This window comes from Dryobates pubescens, chromosome 1 (genome assembly GCF_014839835.1).
Source record: "Dryobates pubescens isolate bDryPub1 chromosome 1, bDryPub1.pri, whole genome shotgun sequence".
Lineage (NCBI taxonomy): Eukaryota > Metazoa > Chordata > Aves > Piciformes > Picidae > Dryobates > Dryobates pubescens.
Window position 1 is genome coordinate 62,805,836 of NC_071612.1, and position 22,937 is coordinate 62,828,772.

Genomic DNA, 22,937 nt, shown 5'->3' on the forward strand with positions numbered 1-22,937 from the left:
CTCGAGGATCATCGAGTTCAACCTGTCTCCACAGACCTCATGACTAGACCATGGCACCAAGTGCCACGTCCAATCTCCTCTTGAACACCTCCAGGGATGGTGACTCCACCACCTCCCTGGGCAGCACATTCCACTGGTGAACGACTCTCTCGGCAAAGAACTTTCTCCTCACCTCGAGTCTAAACCTCCCCTGGCACAGCTTGAGACTGTGTCCCCTTGTTCTGGGGCTGGTTGCCTGGGAGAAGAGACCGACCTCTTCCTGGCTACAACCACCCTTCAGGTAGTTGTGGAGAGCAATGAGGTCAGCCCTGAGCCTCCTCTTCTCCAGGCTAAACAATCCCAGCTCCCTCAGCCTCTCCTCACAGGGCTGTGCTCAAGGCCTCTCCCCAGCCTTGCTGCCCTTCTCTGGACACCTTCAAGTGTCTCAATGTCCTTTCTAACCTGAGGGGCCCAGAACTGGACACAGGACTCAAGGTGTGGCCTAACCAATGCAGAGCACAGGGGCACAATGACTTCCCTGCTCCTGCTGGCCACACTATTCCTAATACAGGCCAGGATGCCATTGGCCCTCTTGGCCACCTGGGCACACTGCTGGTTCATGTTTAGGCAGCTGTCAATCAGCACCCCCAGCTCCTCTCTCTGGCAGCTCTCCAGCCACTCTGACCCCAGCCTGTAGCCTGTTGCTGTGGCCAAAGTGCATCCTCTTACAAGGACTGCTGTCTGAGACCTATTAGAGTGTTTTACTAAGAAGCAGCATTTACACTGTGCACTGGAGAGCTGATCATGCAGGCTTGAAGCAACATAGCCAGAGGCAACTTGTTTTTAGCACCTGTAGTGTTAAACATGCCCTCCTTCCCCAGCCACTCCAGCACCCTGCCACATTGGTTTTGTGACTGACAGAAAACATCGCTCAGTAAATCCCCCTAGCACTACTTTCCCTCAGTAGTGAGCACCACACTAAAGACCACAGCACAAATGTTTGTGGGCAAAAGAAGAATGTGGCAGTAGAGGGAGACAGCATCTGCAAGAGTAGATTCTAAATGCCTGCCTCCAGAACCATGGGTGAAAGCTTATCACACAGCATTTCTGCAGCAGCATGTGCTTTCAGCACACGTGGTACTAGAGCTACACCTTTAAGAGCTTTCAGGTAAGCTCAGGAGGAGCTACAACTACCAATTTTCCTCATCAGAAATAAACCCAGCCCTTGTAGCAGACCAGGTTTTGGCACATGCTCAGTGAGGAGACAGTACTCCAGCTGAAGGGCAGTAAGCTGCAGACTTTTTATTCCAACCACTGACACTTCAAGTTCCACTGAGAGAAGATAAACAGAGAAACAAACAAGCACAAGTGGGCATCATGGCTCTAGAAATTTATTTTCAGAGCTTAATGCTTAAACTATGATTAAAATACTTAAGCAATTTAAAAATATTACTGACTGGGTACTGGAACTAGACAGGAGTACAGCTCACAGCAGTACTTTCATGCACTGACAGATACTAGTTTGCTCATGCCACTGAAGTAGGATCTTTCCCTTTCACTCATCACTTCAAAATGTAGGGGTCTTCTACAGAAGTTGCATTCAGCTGATGAATGTGGTTTCAGCTCCAGCCCAACATCCTTCCATGTAGCCAGCAGTTTTTCTGTTAGGAACAGAAAAGTTCATTCAGATCAAAGCTTAAGACAGGAGGTTGCTTTAGAGAAGCAGCAGAAATACTCACATACCTATTCTCCTAGCCAATGAGGGATAACAGGAATTCACTGTGACAAGTTACTGGACTGAAGCTAAGTCTCAGCTATCCTCATACTACCTTTGACAGGATTCAATAGTTACTTTTGCTGGAGAGATCAATGTCTAAGACAGGTTAACAGCTCAGCCAAGAAGGGCAGATTTCTTTGGCGCCCCCCATGTAACAAGTGAAGATCAGTTTGGACAGTGCATGAGTAGAGCCCCAGCAGAGGTGGCTGTGACAGTACTGGTTGAGTACAGGACTGCACTGCTCATGCACAATCTGTTCTAGGCCATAGTGCACTGGCCTTCACATGTCATGCTCAAAGCATGCTCAGTGCAGAACTATGTGCTGAAGTGGGAAGACACTGTCCATCTAGTGACATCTGAAACTGAAGTACTTCCTGGTCTCAGCTTCAGTACAGAGACTGCAGTCAGCCCAGTATTTTCATTGCACTGATGCAAGGATCCACTCACCAAGAAAATAACTCATCATCTGCGGGGTGTGGTGAGGTGTAGGGGCAATACGGAGCAGTTCTTCTCCACGGGGAACTGTGGGGTAGTTGATTGCTTGGACATAGATGCTGTGCTGGCTCATCAGCTTGTCACAGATCTCTGTATTTTTAGCAGCATCTGCAACCTGAAGTTCAAGATTGTGAATTACAAAAACCCCCACAACAAACAAAACCCCAAAACAACCAAAATGTGCACAGTGGCAAAGCTGTCAGCACAACTTCACTGGCCACAGGAATCCTAGGACTAGTGAGTCTTCCTTGTGCTACTTTAAGTAGCACATACAGCAGGAGAGAGCTAAGTTTGTGCTGTAGGCCCCTCTCCAAGCATAAACCTAGGCAGGTAGCTCTTGATACCCAAATTCTTCCCTAGCTTGTTGCCAGTCTTCCTGCCTTTCTGTATACTGCTAGGCTGTGGGTTTCAAACATTGTCCTCCTGCTTCACAACATTTATAGCAAGCTGAGGTCAGCTAAAGGCAGACTCCTAGCACAGCTAACATTCCCAAAGTTCAAAACTAATACCTGAAAGTGTAGCGTTGCCATGGATGTGGAAACAGGCACGGCTGTCCCTTGTTAACAGCACCACAAGTACTCACCCTTACAGGAATGATGTGACTGGGGCAGTGCACCACAGGAAGCCCTGCATCCATCAGCATCTGTCTCATAAGCTTCACGTTGCGTTGGTGCTGGCGCCTCAGAACTTGCCCCTCGGCGCTCTTCAGGGTTCGGACAGATTCCAGGGCGCCAGCGAGGAGCATGGGTGGCAGGGAGGTGGTGAAAATAAAGCCAGCAGCATAGGAACGAATGGTGTCTATCAGAGAGCTTGTACTGGAGATGTATCCTCCTACACAACCAAATGCTTTGCCTGGGAAAAGAAAGAATAGAATAAACCAGGTTTGAAGAGACCTTTGAGATCATTGAGGCCAACCCATCACCCAATACTATCTAATCAAGTAAACCATGGCACCAAGCACCCCATCCAAGTCTCTTCCTAAACACCTCCAGGGATGGGGACTCAACCACCAACCTGGGCAGCACATCCCAATGGGCAATCACTCCTTCTGTGAGTACTGTATCCAGTTCTGGGCCCCTCAGTTTAGGAAAGATGTTGACTTGCTAGAACATGTCCAGAGAAGGGTAACAAAGCTGGGGAGGGGTTTGGAACACAGTGCTATGAGGAGAGGCTGAGGGAGCTGGGGTTGTTCAGCCTGGAGAAGAGGCTCAGGGGAAACCTTATTGCTCTCTACAACTACCTGAAGGGAGGTTGTAAACAGGCAGGGCTGATCTCTACTCCCAGGCAACCAGCACCAGAACAAGAGGATGCAGTCTCAAGCTGTGCCAGGGGAGGTTCAGACTGGATGTTAGAAAGAAATTCTTCAGAGTGATTGCCCATTGGAATGGGCTGCTCAGGGAGGTGGTGGAGTAACCATCATTGGAGGTGTTTAGGAGGAGACTTGATAGGGTGCTTGGTGCCATGGTTTAGTTGATTAGGTGGTGTTGGAGGACAGGTTGGGCTCGATCTTGAAGGTCTCTTCCAACCTAGTTTATTCTATTCAATTTAAACCAACTGAAATGAACCTCTTCCTAACATCCAGCCCAAACCTCTCCTGATGCAGCTTGAGACTGTGTCCTCTCCCAGAGGCAATCAAGCTTCTTCCTTCCACCCATGAGAAGGGTACTAAAGGTCTGTAACCTTTCACTCAAAGGAATGAGTTGTGACTACATACTTACTGTATTCATGGCAGGCAACAACTCTAGGCCCTCCTCACTAATCTTGTATTTACTCAGCACATGTTACAGCTTTGTAAGCCAATCCTGGTAACATGGATCTAGTTATTACACAGCAAGGACAGTTCAGGACTCTCAGACGCTCAGGTTGATTGAGGAAGATCTCAGAAGCCAAATCATCAAGCATACACTTCAGTAGTGACTCCAAGTGATCAACACTAAGTCTCTCAGCAGATTTAAAATAATCTGGTTCCAGAAATGCTATAAATAGCCTGTGCTCCTAAGAGCACACAAAAGGCCCCCCCTTTCAAATGTTCAGGTACCAGAACACAGCTGCAGAGAGCATCAGGGTGGCTAGTGAACGTTTGTTTCTCTTAGGGTGAAACAAGATTTAAGTCTCAAAGGCAGGAACTTCCCTAGTAAGTTTTATTTACATTTTGGAAGGTATTTAAACAACTCTCCAGTTTGCAGCAGTAAACTTACTCCTAAGCCTGTATTCTACTCAGATAATAGCAGTTGCTTCAGTACTTGCCAAATCTCTTTACGTAACTCCACATCTCAGGTTTCTAGATTAGGAGCACTCCACTGCACATAAAAGAACTAAGTACTACTAAATATAGAGTACTACCCTACTAGCATTCTCACCTGAGTTTATTCTGGAGTTGTGTAATATGCTTGTTTGAAGAAAAAGCCCAATGCTAACTTAACTGATTTCTGAGGCAGTGTAAGGAGCTTAACAGAAGCTTTTCAAACAGTGGGGCACAGCCAAATCCTCTGAGCTTTTTGGAAAACCCTTAACCCCAACAGCCTTTAGCAGGTTCATTTGAATAGACTGATTTTAGAGTTAACCCACTTAATTTTGTCTGCTCAGCAGCTTTGCTGCCTTAGCTTCTGTAGAAGTGCCAGACCATGCATACCAAGCGTTCCAGAGATGATGTCCATCTTGTGCATGATTCCATCCCGGTCTCCTATGCCACCACCTCGAGCTCCATACAGCCCCACAGCATGCACTTCATCCACAAAAGTGATTGCTCCATGCTCATGGGCCACATCACACAGCTCTTCCAGAGGACAGACTGCACCTAGGAACCCAAGAGACCAGTAGTTTAGGATTCTCTGTACACAGCTTGGGTAAAATACCAGGGGTACCCCCAAACACTTCAGAAGACTAATTTTGTATAAGTCCTTATAGCTCTGTGCACTTCTAGGCCTAAAATACAGATGATTTGAGCACTAACCACACTGGAAAGAGAGGAATCTGATGTCAACTTACCATCCATTGAGTGGACAGTTTCAAATGCAACAATTTTAGGGGTAGATGGATCAGATTTCTTCAAGAGCTCTCGGAGGTGGTTGACATCATTATGTCGAAATATGTGTTTTGGCACCCTGCTGTTACGGATCCCCTGGATCATGGAGGCATGGTTTCCAGAATCAGAGTAGATCTCACAGCCTGAGGAAACAGCCCAGTTACAATTCAAGCATAGAAAGCATTAACTGGTTTCCAGCATTCCTGGATGTATGGGAAGTGTTCAGGCACCAAGTGTAGCAGGCTGAAGAAAGTAATGCTCTCAATTAAAAGAGCAAGTTGCAGATCACGAAGCAACAAATATTTAAGGCTTATTTTAGGTGTTTAAACTAACACCAACTTGAGCTTAAGGAAGTAAGTTGTTTCCTCCCCCCCCCAAGTCCTTAATATTTTTATTTAACTCTAACTTAAGTTAGAAGTTCACACCCACAGGTGGGAGAATGCTGAATTCCTGCTGCCTTTCCAGTGGCATTTAAATGCAAGGGCAAAAGACTCTGTGCCTTTTGTCCAATTCCTTCTGCAGTTCCTAAGTCTCAGTCTCTATAAGCTGCTACTAGGATTTGCTCAAGTTGAACATAATTTGAATATGGCATAAACCCCTCCACCCCAGCCATACTTTGCTGATTGAGAAGGACAAAGCCTCACTCCGGGTAGCCACTTGTAAGATGTACTCCTATCTGCCTAGGGCAAGGTTGTGTTTCTGTGTTGGATAGGGGTTATGGTTTGAGATCTCACCTGGCAGCATTTTAGCTAGAGTGAAGAGAGTGGAGTCATTGGCTACAAAGCATGATGAGAACAACAGTGCTGCATCTTTCCCATGAAGATCAGCCAGCTCTTTTTCCAAGTCAACATGAAATTTACTTGTTCCTGAAATATTTCTTGTGCCTCCTGCTCCAGCACCATGCTGTTTTAGTGTATCCCTACAGAGGGCCCAAAGAGAGGTGTTAGCACTGCTGCATGACAAGAGTGAAGCATCATTGCTGAAAACATTCTACTGCATCAGCAGCATTGTGCTACAAAGGGACTGGCTGCCACATGCAGCTGTTAGGTTTGAGGTCTTTGAGCAGCCTGCACAACTTGGGGATGCAGAGTAAGCTAAGAAAGCAGTTACCAAGTACAGCTGCAATATACCATCCAGTTTATCTGGTAACATTTGAGGGCTTCTAAAGAAAACCCAAGGAGCAGGGCCAGTGACTGACAGAGGCAGTGCAGCCCTGGAGCTTCATTACCTACTCGAGCTCAGGAGGAGAGCTGAATAAGCTTAATTATCTACCAAGAAGAATATCAGAAGCATCTTATGGGGCAAAGTACAGAAAGCAATTCTTCAGAAGCCTCTGCACAAAAGTTTCTGTGGGGCACTACAGCTTGAAACTGCCTCTTAATATGGCACTACTCACATAACTGCTGCACACACACGAGGGTGACGGCTCATCCCCAGGTAATCATTGCTGCACCAGACAGACACCTCTTTCTTGGTGATCAGAGAATCAGTGTAGTCATCTGCCATGGGGAAGATCTGTGCCTTCCTGTTCACCGTTTTGAACACTCGGTAGGTGTGATCCTTCTTCTTTTCATCAATCTTCTTCTCAAAGAACTGATCGTACTGGAAGGTGGATACAGCTGGAACAAGACACAGACTTAAGCACACAGGAAACAATCACAAGAGATGAGGCCTGTGAGGGGGGGGCTCAGCCAGACCACCTTACATTTTGGCAAGTTGTCCTGAAGCAGATGAGAGACACTTTCTGGTCGTTGCTTCAGCACAATGTCCTTAAACTTCTTGAGCAAGTCGCTCCTCTCTTCTCCCTCCAACTCAGTGCTCCTTGCTGTGGCAGTAGTTGGTATTTTGGCAAATTCTGTACCTGCAGGCATTGTGATGTATTCCAGAGGATTTACTTTGTTTTGTTTCTGACTGGTTAAGTTGAATTCAGCATAGCAAATATTTCAAGCAACTTTAACTCTTCCTTCTTCAGGAAGCAAGTGCTGCAATCCACATCTCTCTGATAGGATCAACTATTTGCCTACAATTTTGCATCATGTAAGACAAAAGGAGAGCCCTACTGATTAACCACATGTACACTGGTTACAACATGTATTTTCCTTACAACACATTGGGTTCCCCATGACTCATAAAAACCCCTCCATACAGCTAAAGCATTTATCTGAAAGAGCTGGCACACACCTAACTGAAGGCAGAAATTCTAGTCAGCTGCTTCCTTTTCGGTCCCAGTGTTTTGTTCTATTAGCACAGATGTTTATTTTCTTAAACAAAAAAACATTCCACAGAAAATAAACATCAGTACAAATATGCTTCCTGAGACAGACAGGCAAGGCTTTACTGGTACCAGTGAAAAAAAGTTCCTTCCTTTGAAGGACAGCCCTTCCTTATCAGGACTGTAAGCCAGACAACACCCTTCAGTCCCATAAACAAAGAAATATTCCCACTTCTTCTTTTCCTGGTTGGATTTATGCTTGTACTTGCTTAGCACTACAACCCAGTTTTTTCCACCTCTGGATATACCACCTTCATCTGTATCAGCACTCTGGTAAAGCTTTCTTCAGTTCTCAGCATCCACTTTGGGTGTGAGCAGAACAGCTTGAGTCACACATCCAGACCTAGCACACCGAACTACAGCACATGGTATTCCCACACCAAACTCACCCAGAGGAAACACTCCACAATACTGTAGGTATGCCCTTGACACCTACATTCTGCAACAGCTTTTTATTGCAGTCTCCCATAATCCTACCTACATCATTTAAGTGGTGACTGTTAGACTTGTCATACTACAGGGCCAAGTCAGGCACCAGAAGTTCTGGGGAGGCACCAACACTTCAGCACACACAATACATACCTTTCCTGTCCACCTGCATTTCCTGCACATCCTCCTGGAGCTCTAGGCTAGCTTTGCAGAAGACATTACTGTTCTTGTGATTCATCTGAGCTGCCAGGAATGGGCATTTGGTAGCAGAGCCGTGGCTAGTACTAGCAGGTGGGTGGCCAGTAGGTGGCTGGGTTCCATCTGTGCTTTGTTGGGCTACCTCTTTGGCATTTTTGACCTCTGAGGGCAGAAAAGGGAAAGCATCAGCTTCATCATTTTTGTACACTGTCTTAAGGTTTTCCATCCATTACCTTCACAATTAATTTGACATAAGCCGTACAGCAATTGAGCAATTACATTATACATCACTTATACAAGCAGGAAATCCCAGTAACACCCATGGGGCATCTGATTTAAGATGCTAGATGTACCTTCTGAGGGAAAAACCCAGTATCTTGCTTTTGCTCCCAAAGAAGAGATTTTCTCTTCTAGAGTTAGACTACCCTCAGCCACTAGTCATTCCTCTGCTGCCAGTCTCTTTTCAGTGGTGCTCAGTGATAGGGCAAGGTACAGCAGGTACAAACTAGAACACAGGAGGTTCCACTTCAACAGGAAGAGGCACTTCTCTACAATGAGGATGAAAGAGCAGTGGAACAGGCTGCCCAGAGAGGTTGTGGAGTCTCCTTGTCTGGAGACGTTCAAAACCTGCCTGGATGTGTTCCTGTGTGACCTGCCTTAGGTGATCCTGCTCTGGCAGGGCAGTTGGACTCGATCTCAGGAGGTGCCTTCCAGCTCTTAACATCCTGTGATTCCCCCGAGAAGCAGGGTGAGAATCCCAGGGGATGTTGGCGGGTGAAGGTGGCAGAGGCCCCAGCTCTATGATTCCGGATCCCCAGCCAGAGCCGGCTGCAGGGCAACCAAGCAGGCCAGTTTCTTACTTGTGCCCACGTTTAATTACCAGAGACATTTAAAGCATTGAGCAACCCTTCTCTCGAAGCTGCCTATTCCAGAAGCTTCCTCCTATATCTGATCGCTGTATACAAAGGTGACTATGTCTGTCCTCAGGACACCTCCCCGTGACCCGGCCCGGCGCCCCACCGCCCACCCCAGCCTCCGGCCGTACTCACCCCGCCGGGTCGCGGGGGTCTCCTCCTCCGCTTGCTGCCCGCGGGCTGCGGACGTGGCCAGCGTGCGGGTGGTGGCCGGGGGCGCTGCCTCCATCATGCGGGGGCAGTGCTGGGCGTAGAGGAGCAGGGAGGGCCCTGCCTTCTGCAGGAAGGCCTGCGAGACGCGGGCCAGGAACGGGCAGCGCCGCACCACCGCCTCCATCCTCGCCGCCTGAAGGACGCTCGACAGGCCGTCACCAAGGAACGAGGAAGCGAGACCCCGACAGAGGACACGCACCCGGCCCCGGCCCCTCCGCCGCTGCCTATATAGCCCAGCCGGGGAGCGCGCAGGCGCGCTGCCGCTGCCTCGCCGCCACGCTGCGCAGGCGCGGAACGGGCTGCGTGGGGCCGCTGGTGCCTGCGGGGGTGCTCGGAGGGTATGGAGGGACTGCAGCGGCGCCCCGGGTTTTTGTGAGTGGTCAGAGGAGTGCCGGGGCTGCCGTGAAAGGATGCAGCCGGGCTGCCCTCGCAGGGTTGGAGAGGCTCCCGGGGCGTTGTAAGGGGCTGGAGGGGGCTTAGGCGGCTCCCGGCGTGCCGTGAGGGGATGGAGGAGTCCTGAGGGCACGGAGGGATGTTGGGCCGCTCCCGGGGCATCGTGAGGGCACAGAGGGGACCTGAATAGCTGCTGGGACTGTGTGTGAGGAGATGCCCCGCAGTAGGGGCAGGAAGAGGCAGGTAGTTGTGCTGCTCTGGGCTTCCTCTCAGCCCCAAGCTATCCCAAGCGTGTTTCCCAGAAGTGTCGGAGTCCTTACTCGCAGGACAGTGGCTCTGGGGCCCCCTGGTGTGGCTGTTCACTGGAAAACAGGAGCTCTGAGTCAGCTCTGCGGGGAGAACCTGCTTCCTAAACACGCCTGGCTCTCTGCAGGTTCTGCACAGGGCCTCGGAGAGCACCGGCTGGTCTCACTGGTGACAGTGGGATCCCGAACCCCTCTCATTTTGCCTGCAGCCTGTGTGAGTCAAACAGTTTCTCTGTCGGTGAAGGGTCAGGCTTCCACTGCTGTGTTGTTGAAGCGTGTCGCCGTTGCCCCAGGGGTTGGAGATCCTGCTCTTGTGAGAATGACAACAGCAAGTAAAAACCCTGGATCCTCTGGTTTGCAGTGGGTATTAAGGTTTATTTGTTTAAAAGAATATTTACAGGTGGGTAGTGACAAAAGGAGCTGTCCTTATATATCTGGTCATCCGAGCTACAGTAGCAGTAATCCCTGTGAGCACATACTGACTGCTGAAGTGTGGAAAGAGCGGAGAGGAACGGTGCTGACGCATTTTTTTCCTCATCTTGCGAAACAGTGATTTCATGGAAGACAGGATTTGGGCAGAGAGCTGCCTCTCTCTCAGCCTTGCCTCAGCCAAACCAAAACCTGGCTCAGGCACTTGGAGGCAGAAGTGATTTTTGTAACAGGTGTGGTGTTTTGAGGAGAGCTCTTTTAAAGTTTGCTCCTACTTGTGTCTTGCATGTAGTCACTTGTAATTACTAGAAGGTGTAATGGAGTGATTAGGGAAATGCGAAACCTACTTAGAACTGTGGTTGCTGAACTTAGTTTTGTATTAGAAACCACTTAGTAGAGTAGAAAGTATTAGACAGCATTTGCCTGTTGCAAATTAATCTTTAGATAACCCTTCTGTTAGGGAGCCGGGGGAAGACCAGTGGGATAGTTGCCTGACCCTTCTCTTTTCATTTCTGACTCACTTTGAGGGTGCTGGCTGCAGTGTACAGACTTTATGATCTGAATAAGTAGATCAAGAGGAAGGCAGCCTTAAACTCCAGCACAATGCTAAGCTCTGAGGTAGGAAACGGGACTTCTGCCCTCATGTACTCCTTGAGGGGCCCCTGCAAAAAGCAGATAGGACTTGACAAAGCAGGGCATGGAATTTGGGTTTTAGTAGGGCTTTAAACACAGTTCACTTCCTGCTTATTAGGAATTAAAGACAATATTGTGTAATAAGTCTAGGTGCTTAGATCTTAAACAATTCAATTAATTATTCCAGCAATGTGGTGTAGAAATTGTCAGTAAGAAGCAGTCCTTCATTAGTGGGCATTGTTAAGCTAGATAGTCTTGTTTGTTAAATAAATGATTAAGGTTATGGTGTTTGACCTGAGTCTGTGTAGCAGTTCTGATAACAAAAGTCTTGGTCATTTAGGAATGTGAGAGCAGTGCTTCACGTTATGACTTCAGCTTGCACATGAAAAGTGCTCTTCACAACAGGCTTTCAGTTACATGCCACTAATATTTGCATTTTGCAAAATACAATAGCTTATTACCACATGAAGTTTAAAGATAGCTGATCTGTGTTTCAGATCACTGCTATCCCCATTCCCCTGACCATCAACACTTGATTCCCTACTTTGATGATGCTTTGTATCACATCAGTTAGTTTAAAAAAATGAGGAACCATGGCACATTCTGTCATATAAATACCTGACCAGTGTCCTTAGAGCAGAAAGTGATGTATCTAAACCTAAGGGATTACTCCCATGCTCCTTGGATTCATTTTGGTTTTAACAACAGGAATGAAGTCCTATGTGCTTGATTCAGAGCATGCTGACTAATAATAATAATAAAAAAACAGGTTGGAAAAGACCTCCAAGATCATCATGTCCAACCCCTCAACCAATCCAACACCACCTAAACAACTAACCCATGGCACCAAGCACCCCATCAAGTCTCCTCCTGAACACCTCCAATGATGATGACTCCACCACCTCCCCAGGCAGCCCATTCCAATGGGCAATCACTCTCTCTGTATAGAACTTCTTCCCAACCTAAACCTCCCCTGGTGCAGCCTGAGACTGTGTCCTCTTGTTCTGGTACTGGCTCCCTGGGAGAAGAGACCAACTATTGTTCCTCCTCCTGTTTTTCCTTTATTAATTGACCATGGTCTTTAACTCAAGGTAACAGGTGGCATATATTTTGTTGTAAGAGGCACCAGAGCAAAGTAGTGTGCAAATGTACTGGCAGAGTATTGCAACAGGCTGCAGAGCTCTTCTGCCTGGACACCTGCCACAAAAATCTGATAATCTTTCTTCATCCTGACAATCTTAACAGCAATATCTCGCCATGTTGCAAGGCTGAGAGATGACTTACATTAGTTTGCTTTGCTGATGGACTTCAGAAACTCCTGGTTCTGTGTTCAGAATTGGATGTGGAGTCTGAAGCCTGAAAAGCATCTGCTTTTTACACAAACATCTTTCAAGGTTGGCAGCTGAGGTACAGCAACCTTGGCTATGATATGGAGGCTTCCATGTGGAGCAGAACTCTCATCTGTCTTGTCAGTCTTCCTTGCAATCTGTGCTCTTGATCAGACCTCTTGATAACCTTTCTTCAGAGCTTGGTTGTGGTGAATTTACCTAACCTTGTAGATGGCAGGAATTGTGCAGAGTTAAATAGCAATGGAATGACATTAACTTGACCCTCATCTTGGAGAGCTGCTGAAGGAACTTGTCCTTGTCCTTGTACAGAGATGGCTGTGAGCTCTGGGACCAACAGAGTGAGGAAAAGTCGGGGACAAAGGGTGTCTTGTCAACTGCTCTGCCAGCTCCCTCCCTTTGGAAATTCTGCCAGCCAGAGCTTACATGTTGAAGGTGAAGTAAATACTAATAAAGCTGCAATTAATTAAAATTTCTTAGGGCTTCAGTGGATTAATTAAATAGTATTTAAAGATGTTAATTGTGGCAATGTATTACCATCTTCCTACAGGGCTCAGGAGAAACTAGCATGAAGTGCCAGGCAAATGCTCTTTGCCACAGTGCAGAAGGAGAACTTCAGACTGTGAGATAAGGGCAGTACCTTAGCAGCCCACAGGGAATTGGGAGCCTATGCTGAAGGAGAAAGCAGGCTTCTGTAGCCTGTCTGGAGAGACATGGCATGGAGGTGTGATGGGCAGGGGAGAAGGAATGTCTGCCTGTGAGTATGTAAAGGGCAGAGTAGCCTGTAATAAAAAAAGAAAAGGACTTAAGCTGAGGGGATAGCACTGGTGTGAGAAAAATACTTGTTGAGTTGGCCATGCCCAAGTTTATGTCAGAATGTGGGTAGCTCCTAGCCATGACTGAGTTTTGACATTGGCACCTGAGATGCTGTGCACCAGATGGATTTAGCAGAGGAAGCAGGTCTGCCTGGGAGGCCCGTGTGACACAGTGGCAAGGAACAGGAAGATGCCACTACCCTGAGAGCCTCTCCTGATTTTAGTTTTCTAAAGCCCATTCCATTCTGATGATTTGCTCATTTCTTTGCTAAATAAGTTGCAAGAGGGGAAAAAAAAAGGTTACATTCTAGCAATTTAGGAGGTGGATGGGAAGCTGTAAAAAGTGCTTCTCGCACAGAAATTGATGGGGGGGAATATCCCCTGCCACAGGGTGAAGTTGAGTTCTGTAGGTGTCTGGAAAGAGCTGCTGCTGAGGAGTCTCTTTCCATGTTACCAGTTCACCACATAGCCTCAGGTATAAGTTACCTTCCATGCTTCTCTCCCATCCCTCTTTCAGGTATGGTTTGTCCAGTATTCTTGGAAACAGAATTTGAGTCAAAGGTTTGTAGCTTTCATCCAGCCTCACATCTGTCAGCTCTTGGAATTTTAGTGAATTTTATGCTTTTAAGAGAACATTTAGGTACTTTAGGAGAAAAGCAAGAGTCAGAAATGCCTCTGCGCTCAGCCTGGACAACACTAGCAACATTTAATCCCTTTTGCCCACTTCTGAAGTCAGAACTGTGCATATTCCTAATTTTTTCCCACCCAGCCAATGTCATGAGAGAGCAAGCCAGAAAAACAATTCCTTCTCCCCATGCACAGGCCACTGTCTATATCGAGATCTGAATTTTCCAAGGGAGTGGATGGGATCCTGACATCTGGATTTAATCCAGGCTTAAATTCCAGGCTTAGATCTGAGAACTTCCACCTCCAGTCCTGAGACCAGCAGCTCTTAGATAGAACTTAGTTTACCTTTTAAGGCAAAATTTGAATCTTGTGATAATGGCCAGACAGTGAAAAATTCTGCCCATGCTAAATTTCTTCAGCAGATTTTCCTCATTTGGATCCAGTGTCATCCTTACATGTCAGAACAGGAAATCTCATTTCTTTATAGGACCCTCTCAAGAGAGAATTTGACCAAGGTGGAAGAACTGCTGAATGCTGAGGCACATGTGCCCCGCTGCAGAGTCACTGGGCAGCACCCCTCCTTCACAGACACAGGCTAGGCAGGCTTCTTACCCCATCTCATAGCAAGCACCAAGTTGTTTTTCTCCCCAGTGTAATGGAGATCTAGAATTCCTGAACTGCCAGGGTATCTTCAGAAGGGTGTTGGGGCAGGACACTTTTGCCTGTAAGCCAGGCCACAGGTGCTGCCCACTGATACAGAGGAGTTTGTTCTCTTGCAACAAAGCTGGGGAGGGCTTTGGAGCACAGCCCTGTGAGGAGAGGCTGAAGGAGCTGAGGTTGCTTAGCCTGGAGAAGAGGAGGCTCAGGAGAGACCTTATTGCTCTCTACAACTACCTGAAGGGAGGTTGTAGCCAGGTGGGGATTGGTCTCTTCTCCCAGGCAACCAGCACTGGAACAAGAGGACACAGTCTCAAGCTGTGCCAGGGGAGGTTTAGGCTGGATGTTAGGAAGAGGTTCTTCATAGAAAGAGTTATTGGCCATTGGAATGTGCTGCCCAGGGAGGTGGTGGAGTCACCATCCCTGGAGGTGTTTAGGAAGAGACGGGATGGGGTGCTTGGTTGCATGGTTTAGTTGATTAGATAGTGTTGGATGATGGGTTGGACTTGATGATCTCAAAGGTCTCTTCCAACCTGGTTAATTCTATTCTATTCCATTCTAAGTCCCATTACAGGGGCATGAATCAGGGTCAGTGGAGACAGCAGAAGATGTTGCTGCCTTCATACGAGGTACCCTGCCCTTCTGCTGAAGGGCATCCCTCCCACACTGGGGCTGCTGTGGCCTACAGCCTGTCTGATGAACACATCCAGCAGTGGTTTACCCTAATTCCAGAATATCTCCTTGACATCCAGTTGCTTCAGATGTGGAAAATCACACTATAATCTTTCTATGTCATCTTGCAGCCTCGAGTTTGTCTTGTTTTGTGCAGCACATGGCAGGAAATGATACATGAATCCTTTCAGGTACTGAGCTTTGCCACACTTGCAATGATTTGCATTCACATCCTTGTTTGTTCCTCTCTCACACAGTTTTCCTCCTGTCAGAAAGAACCAGTAGGCTCCAAGCAGTGCATTTTTAGTTAGGATTATTGCTGTAATTTTTCTTGCATATCTAAGCCCTCATCTCTCTTCATGACAGAGACACCACCTTCTACATCCAGTTTAAGAGCTTGAACTCTCTATGTAGTTGGCAGGGAGCAGAAATACCTTAGATAAGGTGAACCTGAGTGCTTCCTGTATGAAGGTATCAGAGTTTGGGGGAAAGAACTTAGTTCTTGAGTCAGAGCTCTCTGAAAATGGAGTTTCCAGACAGAAATTAAGTAGGTAGCCTGCTCCTCTCTACATGGGAAGACAGAGGAAAGAAGTGAGTGTCTGTTCTTCATCTGAATTTAAACACTCCAGGACCAGAGAGACATTCAAGTCATGTTTACATAGTAAAGTACCTTTGCTACACTAGGCAGCTCTGGTGACCTCATGTCTGCATTAGTTGTGGGCATTGGCAGGAATATAGAAGTCAGAGCAAAAACAGTAGTGTAAAAGTCCTTGAAAACAAGAACTTGATCCACAGTAGTGAAAAATGCTGTGCTGGAACCTATGGGCTGTCTCTTAATGTCAGTGCTGGGACTTTTCTGTGAAGCAGGATGTGGCTAGAAATGGGCATGCCTTGTTCTCTCTCACAGAATCACCAAGGTTGGAAGAGACCTCAAAGGCCATCAAGTCCAACCTGTCATCACAGACCTCATGACTAAACTATGGCACCAAGTGCTCTCTTCTCTCACTCTGTAAGTGTACTGGTTTTGCCTGGGATAGAGTTAATTTTCCTCATAGCAGCTTGTATGGGGCTGAGTTTTGGATTTGTGATGAAAACAGAGTTGACAACACAGGGATGTTTTAGTCATTGCTGAACAGTACCAAGCACCAAGGCCTTTTCTGTTTCTCACACTGCCCTGGCAGCAAGAAGGCTGGGGGTGCACAAGAAGTTGGGACAGGATGACCCCAGCTGACCAAAGGAATACATAGAATACATAGAATAAACCAGGTTGGAAGAGACCTTCAAGATCATCGCGTCCAACACATCAACCAATCCAACACCACCCAAACAACTAACCCACGGCACCAAGCACCCCATCAAGTCTTCTCCTGAAAACCACCAATGATGGTGACTCCACCACCTCCCCAGGCAGCCCATTCCAATGGGCAATCACTCTTTCTGTATAGAACTTTTTCCTAACATCTAGCCTGAACCTCCCCTGGCACAGCCTGAGACTGTGTCCTCTTGTCCTGGTACTGGCTGCCTGGGAGACGAGACCAACATCCATCTGTCTACAACCTCCCTTCAGGTAGTTGTAGAGAGTAATAAGGTCACCCCTGAGTCTCCTCTTCTGCAGGCTAAAATATCCCACACCATATCACACAAAGCTCAGCAATAAATATGGAGGAGGGGGGGATGGGGTGGGTGGTGGAGGTTACTCAGAGACTGGGTGGACATTGGTCAGTGGGTGTCCCACAGTCCTGCCAAGACACTAGCATATTCAAGTACCCTCACAACTCAGTCACCCCAGACCCACTTTGACATGGGAAATCAAATCACTTGTGTAGACTGATGTGATCTTGTTTGTCAAAATGGACATCCCCTGGTGAGACAGCTTTGTAATCGGTACTGTTGCCTGCAGGTGTACACGCTGCCATTCTTCTCCCAGTTGTAGTAATAGGAAACAGGGCTAAAGGGATCCTGTGAAATCCCAATAGACTCTGATCTCTTTTGGGTGGGCAAAAATGATGGGATTTCAAAAGGCTGTCACCTTAACATGTCAGTTGCAGGTACAGTACACCTGCAAGCAAGACTACTTGTGGTTTGTTTCAGCAAAGGTTTCTTCTCTGCTTAGGCACCCAGTATTTTAATTTCTTCTGCTGAGGTTGATATTTCATTGAAGTAAGAGCAGGAGAAGCATTTCAGAATGAAATACCCACTGATGACATCAGAAGGTGGGAGAAAATCCCCTTCCTGACTAGACCCAAGCTGGGAATTTCTGTGTGGGTGTTATCTCATGAACACATCCCCAGTGAGGCAGCAGGATTCTTCTGTTCTCTGGGAGGCTTTGTCTTCTTATCCAGCTGTTTCATAGCATTAGATATAGCTGGTCTTGAGGCTGTTTTAAAGCAAGCAATAGAGGGAAGTGTAAAGCAGTTTTCATCTTTGTTTCCATCAAAAGTCAGGAGAGCTTTATAGTTAAAGAATTAGTTGTTCTAGTTAATATTAGTTGCTGTAGTTGTACAATTTGAGGTGTTTAGGAAGAGACTGGATGGGGTGCTTGGTGCCATGGTTTAGTTGATTAGGTGGTGTTGGGTGATAGGTTGGACTTGATGATTTTGAAGGTCTTTCCCTTTCCCTTTCCCTTTCCCTTTCCCTTTCCCTTCCCTTTCCCTTTCCCTTTCCCTTTCCCTTTCCCTTTCCCTTTCCCTTTCCCTTTCCCTTTCCCTTTCCCTTTCCCTTTCCCTTTCCCTTTCCCTTTCCCTTTCCCTTTCCCTTTCCCTTTCCCTTTCCCTTTCCCTTTCCCTTTCCCTTTCCCTTTCCCTTTCCCCTCCTTGAAAGAAACAATCCAAAGGGTTGAGAGGGGAGTGACCAAGCAGTAGAGCAGAAGGATGCCTCACATCTAAGTAGAGATGTTCCAGACATGGCAATTACATGAAAGCATGTGGTAATAGGGTATGAAACACCAGAGGGCCAAACCCCCTCCCAGGGGAGTGGGAGGGGAGTCTGTGTAACACCACAGCCTGTGTGCCAGAGCAGAAAGCTGGAAGGATGAGCTATGACCTTCTTGGTGTTCAGCCCCATCCTCTGCAAACCTTTTCTTCTCCCAGTGTGAGTGATGGTGTGTTGTGCCCATGGGGTTTGCTGTGCTATTTTGCAATAGCTCTTGTTGCTTAACCTTTGAGGTGCAAGACTCATTATTGCTCCTCATGCTTTAGAGATTATAGATAAAGTTAGAGGGTGGTGATAAGGTATTAAAATGAGAAGTGTCAGCAATAGGGGAAGAAGGGGCCTGTGCTGAAATATCAAGGGAGGAAATTAGCACATTTTATCTCTATCTACTTGGGAGCTGCAGACCAGAAAAGCTGTGGCATGTTGGGGTTATTGGGAGTGTAAGAGGCTTCCATTCCTTGTTTGCCTTTGTACTGAACTCTTCAAAAAGCTGGCAAGTGCTCTGTTTGCTCTGTCTTACAAACAGCCCAAGTCATGCAAAGCTCTGGGCTCTACTTTCAAAGCTTCTGGCCCACTCTGCCTGCCAAGCAGTACAGGCAGTACCAGGAGGGGTATGAGTGAGGACCAGCCAGGACAACTGGGATGGGAGGTTGCCTGGGGTACTGTGACCCTACTGGCAGCCTTTTCTTCATGTAGTTTATTTGACCTGATGGTTTTGCAGCTGCTTTGGACACCATTCCAGCTGAAACCAACTGGCTAGAGGACTGAAGGAGATTGGTGTGCTGATCAGACCTTGTCTTGTCAGGTGTTGGCTTGCCGTGGTGGCAGTGGTTGGAGAATGTGTTGGTCTTGTATCTCCAGGAGACATGGAAAAGAACCTGGAGTCTCAATCTTCTTCTTTTCAGGAATCCCTCCACTTAATCAGGCATGTGCTTTCTCTTGGAAATGAACCTTGTCCCAACTCTGGGGAAAGAAAAGAAAAGCTGGTTCTAGGTGTCCCAGAAAGAGATGGAAGTGCAAACACTGCATAACAACAAGAACAGAAGTTGAAAGGGATCTGGTGTGAAATTAAGACCAAAATGGTAAAAATACAAAGCCAAGGTTGTCATTCTCTCTACTTTGTGCTCTGTTTCTCCTGCCAAATTGATGGTAAGAGCAAATCAAGGGAGAGCACAGGGTTCCTGCCGCCTTAGCATTAGTGACTGATCATGTGTGGTTTTCTACAGAGCTCTGCTAATCTCATGGAGCATTAGACAATCTAGTCTCTTCAGACTTGCAAGTTGCAGCATTTTGCTCCAAAATTTCTCCAGAATTGGAGAGCTTGAGTGTTGTTTGGTTTAAATAGTTCCAATCTTGATTTTTAGAGACCTCTAGTCTTGACAGATCTCTGCTTCAAAGTTTACCTTGAAAAAGCAATTCAGAGTTTATGTTCTCAAAAAGATTCCTGTTTCCAGTGTGACATTTAATAACATGTTAATGAAACAAAATGCAGTTCAGTGTTAGGCCAGGAGGGCTCTCCTGAGGCACCTCCCACTTATCACTGATAAGGGATGATCAGTCTTACAGGGAGAAAGTACCAAGCTATGAGAGAACATGGTGTGGAGGAGTGGGGGCTCTACCCAGACAGATAATTGTAAGCAGGGAAGTTCTTTACAATGAGAGTGGTAAAATAGTTAAACATGTTGCCCAGGAATGTGGTTGAGGCCCCGTCCCTGGAGACATCCAAGATCAGACTTGATGTGGCCCTAGGCAGCCTGATCTAGTTGGAGGTGTCCCTGCTCACTGCAGGAGAGTTGGACATGATCATCTTTGAGGGTCCCTTCCAACATGATGCCATCTGTGAACTTGGGGTGAAGAGTAACTGATGCTCTCCAGCCATCAGCAGCACCAACAAGCTTTGGGATTAACTCCACTGCACAAGGCTGGTGCTGGGATGCTGGGGTTTAGGTGGTGGCTGAGCAGTTTCCCTACAAGCCCTGATGACACTCTTGTATTGCTGTGGACTGGCACTTTGGAGTCTCAATGAGGTGTGCACAGCTGGCAGGCAGAATTTCAGGGTTAATAAGTGGAGAGGTGGGCAGGTTGCCTTGCAGTGTTTTCCCTGGGCCCGTTTACTACTTAGAGATTAATTCTTCTGCCTCTGATGGAGTGTGCTGAGCTGGGTGGGTGTGAGGCAGGCCTTTTTGTTTTGCCAAGCTGCATTTTGTGAGGCAATGATGCCTTGGAAGAAGCAGTTTTGGGGAAAGATGTCATGCCAGGTAACACACACTTAGTAGGCCAGGCTCATTCTGTCCAGCCTGCAGAAGGAATGAGACTCTGCAGTGGAGGGCAGGGGACCTAGGAGGGAGGCTGTCACCACTTCAGCTACAAAACAAGAGCTAACAGCTCTACTATGTGAAGTTGTGTCAATCCTCTCAATCCTTGTGCTATCAAGTGTTGAAATCCAGAAGGGTCTTCAGGGCTTGTGTAGCATCTGGTCTTGCACTTCTGCTGGAAGAGAGAGAGAGAGAGAAGGAGGCTAGTGCTTGGCGCAGCAAGCGGGTGTGTTGCTCCTCCGTGGGTGAGTGAAGGGGAAAAGCTCTGGGCTCCCTTGTGAGCCCCTGGGACCATGGGTTGCTCCATGCTGCTTGTGCTCTCTGTACTAGTCTCAGAGAGGTCAGTAACCTTTCCTGAGTTTGCTTCAGCTTGGTTCCCAAAACCGTGTGTCACTTCCACAGCAAAATCCTGCCAAGATGCATTTGCCATGAAGGACAATGAGATTTTGAGCAAGTAATTGAGATTTACAGCTCCAATTAAAGAGAAAATAAACCAGAGCTGCTTCCTAAGCTTTGTGTTTTAATTGGAAGAAGTGATTTCAGTACATCCTTCCCAAAGTCCTTGCACTGTCTCTTGGGCTTGGTAGCCAGTGTCCTAGTTTTCATGGCGTGATCTTGCAGCAGTGCAGTGCCTCACCCAGCTGCACTTGGATAGAGGAGAACAGTGCATGTGTGTGGTGATGGTGCATGTGCATGCTCTGCTACTCAGCATTTCCCTGGGCAGAAAGAGTGTTGTGTGTTTACATGGCAGCTCTTCTGCTTGGTACTTGTTCTGGTTTAAGTGTAGGGAGTCATGCCTGCTCCCCGGTGTGCTGTCAGTTGTGCATGTTGCTGAACACAATGCCTTTGGGGGTGGTAGTGAGCACAAGTGACACCTTAATAAGGGTCCTTGGAGACAGGGCTTTAATGCTAGGCTGCCCTCTTCTCCCAGCAATTGTCATTTTAGAGCTTATTAATCACACATCCCTTATTTGAAACAACTATTTGTAATGCTTCTGTTCTGTGCTGAGTCCTCAGAAGCCCTTTTAGCTTTTGCTGATGGTGGCTGCTTTTTAATTGCTCAGGTAGCAGAAGGGGGGCTTGAGAAGCCAATCAACACTTTCTCAGCTAGTCTCCCTGTCACCAGTGGATTTCTGTGGATCAGGAGATTCAGAGGGATCATGTGTAGGTGCAAAAGACAGCTAGCTGTAGAGGCCAGGGCACACCACATGATCTAGACTGTTCTCCCAGGTGTCACCCTTCATGCCCTTGCCCTCAGTCCCTGCCACCCTGCTGCCAGATGGGCTCTCCACTGTGAAGGTCAGGGACTGGTCTTTCTGTCAAGTCAACAACCTGGCCCTGCTAGCACATGAACTCTCCTAACCTCTTCACTGTCCTCGATCACCCTTTGCACCACCAGTATCTCAGGGTGGTAGTTGTGAGCCCAGCATGTTAATTTAACCCTTTGAAAGCAGCACATGCAGAGAAGCTGGTACCTTTCTGCTTCTTCCAGAGGAGTCAGGGGAGGAAGTGGGGTAGCACACCCTGGCACAGAGGGGTGTGAGGGAGAAGAGCAGGGCAATGGCTGAAGCGCAGTGCAGGGAGCCAGGGCTCAGCTGTCCAGCACTGGTATGGCTCTGCTGCTGGAGTCCTGTGTCTCCCTGGGCTGTTTTCCATCTTGTCTCTCTCCTGTTTCATGGTTTGGGCAGTGGTCAATAAACAGGGTCCAGACTGCTGTTGTGTCCTCAGAGGAGCTGGGGAGAGCCTGGTATGTCTGATGGTTAAGAGTCTGGCAGAGAGCAGGCTGGGCAAAGCAGCTGCTGCTGCCAAATGGGATTTTGTCCCCAAACCTCTGGGAGCTAGGCTAGGCTCTGGCATTTTCCCTGGCCTCCTTCTGGGCTTAATGTGCTACTGTATCTGTCATCATCTCCATAGCACATGGGGTCTCTTCAGGATTAATTAAGGATCATAACTATGACCTAGTTACCAGACTTGCACTACTGTTACTAGAGCTCTCTAAGGCTGTTTGAGGGAGCTTCTTACCCTTCTCTGCTCTGGTTACCCGCTCCATACGTCCTCCTGGGACTCGCTCTGAGCCCCAGGCAGGATCACCTTACATTCATTTCTCTAATAGATTCCTGCCTCACCCTTGGGTAGGTAGGTAGGTAGCTGCTTCCTGCTTGTGCTGCACCTGTCGGTCTGGGGATTAGATATGCTGGCCTACATCTTTTGCAGTGTTATCTCCTGTTTGGGGGTGGGGCTGAAGATAGGGAGCAATCAAGCTGCAAAATTGGAGAGGATGGTGCTGGAGGCAACATCCTGAGACAGTCCACTTGTGTACTGCCATGCCTTAAACTATGCTGTTGCTGAAGGGATATCCCAGGGTGTCCCTTCTCTCAGCTACTCAAATCCTTCATTTCTAATTTGTACTCTATTGTAACAAGCCTTTAGGAATGCTGCTCATCAAAGAGCAAAAATGACTAGAGCTTGAGAAGTAAATTGAGTTCAGGCTCTTTTAACCCTGATTCTTGCC

At 47.5% G+C, this 22,937-nt stretch overlaps 1 protein-coding gene across 1 annotated transcript; it reads right to left on the reverse strand.

Moving 5' to 3' along the window:
- Positions 1-1,322: 1,322 nt before the first annotated feature.
- On the reverse strand, positions 1,323-9,456 carry ALAS1 (5'-aminolevulinate synthase 1). The gene is made up of 10 exons (XM_009906282.2): positions 9,225-9,456; positions 8,131-8,337; positions 6,982-7,137; positions 6,673-6,895; positions 6,011-6,195; positions 5,240-5,419; positions 4,884-5,048; positions 2,835-3,103; positions 2,204-2,366; positions 1,323-1,640 (listed from the first exon to the last, which is right to left on the reverse strand). The coding sequence occupies exons 1-10, from the start codon at positions 9,424-9,426 to the stop codon at positions 1,480-1,482; spliced, it is 1,911 nt and encodes a 636-aa protein (XP_009904584.2). The 5' UTR covers positions 9,427-9,456; the 3' UTR covers positions 1,323-1,479.
- Positions 9,457-22,937: the final 13,481 nt, after the last annotated feature.

Bases quoted from the DNA above. Each gene is read 5' to 3' on its own strand.
- ALAS1 (XM_009906282.2), bottom strand. From the start codon at position 9,426: ATGGAGGCGGTGGTGCGGCGCTGCCCGTTCCTGGCCCGCGTCTCGCAG. The intron at 6,196-6,672 runs GTGAGTAGTGCC...GGCCCTCTGTAG, and splicing joins CGTGTGTGTGCAGCAGTTAT to GGATACACTAAAACAGCATG. The intron at 5,049-5,239 runs GTAAGTTGACAT...TTGGGTTCCTAG, and splicing joins AACTGTCCACTCAATGGATG to GTGCAGTCTGTCCTCTGGAA.